At 36.6% G+C, this 8,437-nt stretch overlaps 1 protein-coding gene across 1 annotated transcript in view; it reads left to right on the top strand.

The window, feature by feature from the left end:
- Positions 1-8,437, top strand: part of pcdh15b (protocadherin-related 15b) — a 215,654-nt gene that overhangs the window by 184,173 nt on the left and 23,044 nt on the right. The window contains exons 26-27 of the mRNA XM_016513238.1: positions 2,016-2,143; positions 6,159-6,374. Of these exons, the coding sequence (XP_016368724.1) occupies positions 2,016-2,143; positions 6,159-6,374 (344 nt within the window). The remainder of the gene's footprint in view (positions 1-2,015; positions 2,144-6,158; positions 6,375-8,437) is intronic.

An 8,437-nucleotide genomic window follows, 5' to 3' on the forward strand; every position in this document is an offset into this window, starting at 1 on the left:
ACACGCACACGCGCACACACACATGATGCGCAAAACTCTGCATTTGAACAGTCAAAAGCAAATACTTAAACTAATAACAAAACAGTAGCTGATTCAGAAGCGCCAGATTGTCATAGCAAAGTCAGAATTACCTCCTCGGGTTCACGAAACGTACTATACATACATTGTGAATTATTAAAAAGTACTTATTTATTTCATATAAATAAATAATTAAATAAGTTAAAAAATAAAAATAAAAAAGAAGTGAGTACCGACACTTCTTTTTTTCCACTTCAAGCCCTGATTAAAACACGTTATTAACGTCAACAGCCAAAACAGTTTCACAGGATTATGAATGTGCCTGAAAGTGATGCACAGGCTTCGTTTTCACTTTTTTTTTTTCTCGGCGCCGGATTGCTGATGTCTTTTCACGGGCATAGTCGTCCATCAATTATGATAATTTGCATTCGGCCGCAAACTTGAGGAGCAAGTGGTCGCGGGCGTGGATGCGGGAATGGCGCGTCACGTTTTTTTTTTTTGAGCAACTGGGATGGTGCCCCCCTGGGAGTTGGTGCCATACGCAAACTGTGTACTCTGCGTATAGGGAGCGGCGGTACTGGGAGTAATCATAAAAATATGAGGATTGTGAATTGATTTAAAATTATAATTAAATTCATTACATAATGTGCAGATTAATTAATCGAATTAATCATAATTACTTCATAGATCAATATCCTACTGAGAAAAGTCTCCAAATGAAGAGAATTTAAGAACATTACATTATTGTGGCAGACAAAAGCATTACAAAAAGTCAATATATTGTTTAAAAGACTTGCTTTATGTTTTCAGGGGGTTACTTGCTGGTTTTATTCACTGTTGTTGGTTTTCATTTCATCCAGTGGTCAGCGATCCTCTTGTGTCGTGTCATTCTGCTCTGTGCTGTGATGCTTCAGCACTCCACTCGGAGTGACTGTGCAGAAATGGGCAGAAGGTTCTGGAAACCCCTTAGCATGAGCACTGAAGTCTGTCAGATGATAAATCGTGTCGTAGCTCTCATACTCCTGCAAAATATGACTCTGCCTTTTACTTTGAGAGGCGACAGATGATGGTCTTGAAGGACTTGATGAAGAAATGCTGTGCTCCATAAAGAAATGTACTTCAGCAGCTTAGATGTGCAAAACTGAGTTTGGAGGGCAGAGTTGTGGTGATCACCTGAGTTTGATTGTAATTGCTTTGAGGCATTTTCCATGAGAGCAGTACACTTGTTTTTGGTTTTGAGAACTAGCATAAATACTGGCTAGTTTTAAACACATAAATAGTTTAAAACATTTAATGCTAGTTTGAATTACTTCTGAAATGTAAAATCATACAAAAATATAATCATTTTGACATCTGTTGAATTGATATTTACTTCACTGTAGTTAAAAGCTATGTTTTATTTAAGATATTTTAAAAAATTTAATTGCTGTTGTGTTGGCTGCATTGTCAAGTCGGCATGAAATGGAAAGTCTCCCTATTTTCTAAATGCATATAATTGATCTTACTGTGAATTATTAATTTGTGCATATGAAAAATAAATAAGTAAATAAGCTCATAATTTTTTATCAAAATGTCGTCATCTAGTGAAACGATATCATTCTCCAATCATCTGCAAGTCTGCTTAAACTTCGCCCCTTTCTTACAATCAACTGCAGGCTCATATATTCAGATCTGCATCAATCCAATCAAGATCCCTGCTGTGCAGTTTTTGTTTGTTTTTTCATAATTTGTTTGTCGTATACAGAAGAAAAGATCTGTCACTACTTCTACTACATCAAGAATTTTATCATTCAACTTGTTGTTGAATGTTGTTGTAAGGAAATAAAAAAGGAAAAAAATGGATTTTATTCCGTTTTTTTAATCAAATGTTATTTTGATGTTTACTAAATGTCTGTAAAAATACAAAATCCCCAAAAAAATCTGTATTCATATTTTAGATTCAGGTTTAAAATTGATATAACGTTCTTGTGTGAATTTTTTTTTTTTCCACCTCACAGGCAACACAGCAAAGGTCTTCATTGATGTGCAAGATGAGAATGACCATCCTCCTGAGTTCACTAAGCCCTTTTACCTCGGTGGGGTTGCAGAGGATGCCAAGACCTTCACCTCTGTTTTACAGGTCCAGGTAAAGTGTCTTCTCCCGCAGAATTGTAACTCTATCCATGAGGCTTCAGACAGCACTCTCACAGATAAGCCAAGGACTGTTCACTAACTGATGCATATTGCATCCGAATGGCAGGAGCAGCCTAAATCGCTACCTGTAATATGATTGGCTAGTTTTCCTGGCCTGGAAAAGTCATAGATAATTAATCAAATCTTAAAAGTCATGGGCATGTCTTTGGTGAATATGCGTTTTTATAAAATTTCAGTGGTTTGCTATTGCTCTTGCTTAGAGAAAAATGTGTTCACAAACCTTAATGATGTTAGAATTGTTCCTGTGGCTCAGTGGTAGAGCATTGCGTTAGCAGCGCAAAAGGTTGTGGGTTCGATTCCCAGGGAACACACATACTGGTAAAAAATGTATTGCCTGAATGCACTGTAAGTCGTCTGCTAAATGCATAAATTATTATTAATTAATAAATTATAGAATTGTGAACAAATCATTCTTTTGAATCAAACCGATTCCAAAATTGGCCTGAATGATTCAGTAGTGAATTGGTCTGAATCAGAATGATTTTTAAATGAAAACCATGGGAATTTATCTTCGAAAAAGTGGAAATGTTACATTTTGCTGGAGTGTATTATGCTAGTTTTCTTCTGTGCTGGTGGTTGAAGTGTGTTGGTTCCGGTGTCCGTGTGAGGAGGTGTTGTTCTCTGGTTGGTCAGATTGCTGGTCTCGGCTGAGGAGTTTAAGTCTACTCAGCTGGGGTCTGAAAGATTGGATCATCTTGAGACAGCTTGTAAAATGTCATGGCTGTGGGGGCCTGCTGATACAGAACACAACTGTCAAAAACATGGACAAGGGCACCGCATTCCCTGGAAAAGAAAATGAATCAGAGATCCACATAAATCAGCCAGGCTTTCTCAGATAGCACGACTGTGTCCTTTTCCAGCCGCTGTTCCTCGTTCTCGCTCTGTAATTTTTTTTTTCAGTTTTCTTTGTCTTTACTAGTACTTTTCGGTCTAACAATGACTTTGTCTTTCTGTCTTCTCTGATTAACCCCGTCTCTTACTCAAATCTGTTTTCAAACATGTATTCTAGCCTGAAACATACCCTATGCAAGTACATAAACAGACACTTCTGGCATCTCACGCTCGATTTTAAACATTTTTGCATGCGTTTATCCATTTCTGTGTGATTTATAATACACACACTATAGCAGACATTTGCAAAAAATGTCATCTGTCACAGCAGAGTAAAAGTTTCATGGGTTTCACATTTATGGCTAACAACCTCAATAATTACTGGTAATCTGATTTAATAGCAGAGATTTGAAGGTACTTTATCACCCCCTTGAGTACAGAAGTGCTAGGGATGTCAAAGGTAACAGTAAAATATAAAGTTGATGCTAAAATGTAAGTAATGTAATGCCAGTACAGCATCAGTAATACTGAGTACTGATGCTATAGCTCCGCCCCCTTGGTTACTGTTGCTAACTCAGACAAGCTTTGCAGAACATAAACTAGAGATTTCAATGATCAGCGCATTTTTCAATAAAATTTGCATGGACTTATGTGAATTGTGACATTGCAAGGCACTTTTCTGCCATTGTTTTTTCCCCTAGTTAAAACAGTGTAAGTGAACAGAACAATTCCTAATGTTTCTACAATAGACCTGTCACTGTCTATTATGTCATTAATATTAATCAAATGACACTATTGCTATCCAGCTTCTGGCTGGATAACATTTTAATAGGTTTTTCATTGTAGAGCATACAAAAAGCTAGGCTGAAAGGGAAAAAAAATGTTATTATTCATTTTAATTACAAACCCCAATAATTTAAAGGGATAGTTCACCTTCAGTTGCTGGTCCCCATTGACTTCCATAGTATGGGGGGAAAAAACATTATGCAAGTCAATGGGGGTTTATACAAAAAGTATAAAAAAGTATAATTTTACTTTTCATTTAATTACTTATTTTTGTTTATTTGCATTAAATACCCAGCAGACTCCAAGCACTGTTGATTTCATTAGTGTCTTTGTTCTGTTGTTTTTATTTGTTCAGTTGCGTGTAATTGGTTTCTCTCTTCTTTTTTTATATTACGGTTTTCTTGTCTTGAATAATTAATTTCAATTAAAACATTTTTCTTCAGATATACTTGAAGGCTAATTTACTTTAATATTTATACTAATGTTTCACTTCAAAGAAGTGGGTTTAATAGTATATTAGTTTTTACAGTGGTATCAAAATTCCAATGTCTTTCACAAGCGTCTAAATTAAGTACTTGCTTAAATATGTTTCTGGCCTCAGAACTACAACCTGTAAAAGTCGTCCATGTAATTATCTCAGTGTTACTCTAATCAGACTTGCAGGCCACGTGCGGTAACTCAGGCAGGGGTTCACCTCATATGGCTTCACCCTGCCTTAAGTTCATGTACAGACTAAAAGAACAGCGACTGTGATGCTATCAGGTGCCCGGCGTCCTGTGTTCGTTCAAGGAGACCTTATTAGCCAAGACCCCAGACTGAGTTAAGCCATGCAGCAGAAGCCCGGGGTTTTATAGGGTCACGTTCACTGCGAATACAGATTACCATCATCAGTGTCTTCTGTTTACTTGAAGAAACATCTGAGATATGAAGTTCAGCGGGCAAACATCCAAATATGCTGCCTTGACATACACGGTCTTGCATTTAGTCCATTTCTCAGGTGTCGCAGAAATCACTTACTATAGATTTTTGTTCAAGCTGCAGCTCAGGGTTTTGTAGATTAGACTAATCTACTTTGAAATCCCTCTTTAAATAGTTTTGAGGAGAAAAAGGCGAGAAAATTGAAACCGTTCCTTGCTCTGCCAACCCTAAGCACAGAGTTGGTGAAAGAACTGCTTTTACATTGCGTTGTAGAAACACTTTCTTCCGATTAGCCCTGCATTCATTGTTCTGTCCTCATCCGATAATTAGTTTATGCAATTTATCAGCCTTCTAAAAAAACATTACCTTTCTACCTTGATGTTCCTTGACTTCAATTTCAATTTCACAGTTTCGACTCAAGGTCTGCGCTGCAGAAGCCATCAAATGTTTCAGCTGATGAGTTATGCATTCTGTCGACGCTCAGCCTCACTAAATGACCAGTTCAAAGATGGACCTTTTGTTTGCATGAGCCTTTAATACACACTTACTGTATCTATTGAAACGGGTCTTCCATGCATGTTGAAAAAATATCTGCCTTCTGAGAAAACATTGCCTTTTTGGTGTTCCTTGAGTGTAATCTGAGGTATAAAAAAAACAAATAAACATGGAAAGAGAAAAGAAAAATGAGACTTCTGTGGAAATACAGATTCAATTTCAAAAAGTTTTGACTCAAGATCTGTGCAGCAGCAGTGATCGAAGGTTTCCACCGTGAGTTGCGCATTGTGTCCACGCTCAGCCTCACTATATGACCAATTAAAAGACGGACCTTTTATTTGCAAGGACCTTTAATACACACTTGCTGTATATAATGAGATGGGTCTTCCAGGCATATTGGAAAACATGGCATTTCTGATGTTCCTCGGGTTTAATTTGGGACACAAAGAAAGAAAAGGAAAACTGTTACGACTCAAGATCTGTGGGTTTCCGCGGCCAAGTCGTGCATTTTGTCCATGATCGGCCTCACTAAATGACTAATCAATAGACGGACCTTTTGTTTGCAAGGGCCTTTTATACACACTTACTGTATTTATTGAAACAGGTCTCACAGGCATATTGGAAAAAGTCTCAATTGTGTTAATGACTCTGCCTGGTCCAGGGCACCCTGCTGTCCGTTCCCCTCTCTTGTAAAAAGCCATTATAAATCATTGCCACCGCAGTGGAGTGCTATAATGTTCAGCTGAGACTGGAGCCAATGTGTCATCGGTGCTGTGAAATCGGAGCTTGGAGCTCCTCCTAAAGGCCAGAGGGGGAAGTGCGTGCACCGGCAGAGGTTGAGCAGCTCTGTGTTAGGTGACAAGTAGCTTGTGGCTATTCCTCTCTTTGACATGTCTGTGCTCTATTGTATCTGACAGGCTGTGGATAAAGACACAGGGAATTATAGCGCCATGCTGTACAGGCTGATTATCCCCCCAACTACTGACGGTAAAGACGGCTTTGTTATTGAGCCCTTCACAGGAGTAATTAAGACAGCCATCATGTACAGAAACATGCGGCGCTCCTACTTTAAATTTGACGTGGTTGCTACCGACGACTACGGGGAGGGACTCAGCAGCAGTGCTCAAGTGGTGGTACGTATGTGATCCAGAAGCATAAAGTTGAGTGTTTTTGCATTGTTTCCCATTCAAAAGACTCTTTTGAGCAGGATGTTTTTAATGAATCAGTCAAAAAGGCAGAGCATGAGTTACCAGTTTGATCCCTTATTAACTGAATCAGTCATTAATATAACATTTGACACACTTGAACAGAACTTTCAAGTCATATCTTCACTTTCATTCACATCGTTTCATATGACAACATGTAGTTAAAGGCGTTTTCAATCCTATAGATGCCACAGACCCCAAATAGGATTGTCCTTGTGAGAGGGACCCAAATTCTAAACTTTAAAAGGCAGCTATATATGTTCATGTATAAAGACCCAATTTATGCTGTGAAAAATGTATTTATATTATTATAAATATGTGTAAAATATTATTTGGAAACTATTTGGCTTCGAATACATTACATTATTATGTGTTTTTTTTTCTACTCTCTATAGTGCTGTACTGTTAGATATATGATTTACTTAATTACTATTTTTTTGTATGCATGTATTTAAATCCAAATAATTTAAATGTATTTATTTATTAGTTTTTTTTTAATTATTATTTATATATATATATTTATTATTAAGTGTTAGTTTTTTTTTCCATGGACCCATTGGTATTCCCTTATGGCCCTTTCTGGGGGTCTCCCTGGTTAAAGTTTCAAATTCAGATATTTGGTTTTAATAAATGGTACTTAGATTAAGGAAAAATAGATATTGCCAAAAATTTTATTGTTTTCGTTTAGCATATATTTTCCTCAAAAGTAATAAAAGAATCATTAATAGAATCATAAAGGAACCAGAATCATTAAGTGGCATCCGAATCAGGGCAACTGGGAAGGGACAATTCTAGTGTTGCAAGAAGGATAGAAATTACACACTTCGCCTTTAAATACACAATCCTGAGCCAGTTTGAATAGATTGGTTAAAGTTTAAAGCAGTAATCTGTCCTGAGATGCAGTCCATCATGTGATTTTACAGCAGAGGCAACTCTGTTAGCTGATTTTAATGAGAAAAATACAGTCCCTGTAAGTTTTCTAGAAGAACATCCAAAGCTAATGCAAAAGAGACATTGATTTTTTTGTGGGATGAGGTGCTCCAGCAGTATTTAAACCCATAAATCAATCTCTCAGTAGCACTCAATATCTTAAACCTGCACTTGTCCTGTGAGTTAAAGAGGTAGGGGCATCTATTCAATGCCAGCTAGGCCACTCTTAATGTACAGAGCTGGAGCGGTGGAACACAAATTTAGTATTTTCAGGAAAAATAATGCAAGTGCATGGATCCCTCAAAGCTGCTACAAAAAAACACAGAAAACAAACACAGTGGTAATCCATATGTCTCCCGTTGATGAATCTATGACTTCTGAAGCAAACCAATGCAGTGAACCATTAGGTGTGTATGTGAGAAAATAACTAAATAACTTTAAGTAGTATACCATTGGGGATATTTGAACTGAAGTATAAATAAATACTTCAAATATAATATTTAATTCAACATATATATTTTTTAAACAATCGTTAATATTTTCTGCAGTTAAATTCTTAATTGTATCTTGTTTAAGGATGTTTAGATACTGGAGAACAAGAAAGATACAGATTTTTTTATTTGTATTTATTTATGTATTATTATTATTATTATTATTATTTTGCCGTATAACAGCACGTGTATATATAAACAAATCTATAAATTGCTGGTTGATATATGCATTTGCATTTCTTAATTTCTAATGTACGGTACACAGAGATTTACCATTAAGTTTCCTTTAACTTATTTCTGTTTCTCAGTTTCATCAATCACAGAAACAGCATAAATTAAAGGGGTCATATGACGTTGCTAAAAAGAACATTATGTTGTGTATTTGGTGTAATGCAATGTGTTTATGCGGTTTAAGGTTAAAAAAATTATTTTCCACATACTGTACATTTTTGTTTCTCCTCTATGCCCTGCCTTTCTGAAACGCATAGATTTTTACAAAGCTCATCGTTCTGAAAAGCGAGGTGTACGCTGATTGGCCAGCTATCCAGTGCATTGTGATTGGCTGAATAC

This window comes from Sinocyclocheilus rhinocerous, unplaced genomic scaffold, assembly GCF_001515625.1.
Source record: "Sinocyclocheilus rhinocerous isolate Xijiao unplaced genomic scaffold, SAMN03320098_v1.1 scaffold24, whole genome shotgun sequence".
Classification (NCBI taxonomy): domain Eukaryota; kingdom Metazoa; phylum Chordata; class Actinopteri; order Cypriniformes; family Cyprinidae; genus Sinocyclocheilus; species Sinocyclocheilus rhinocerous.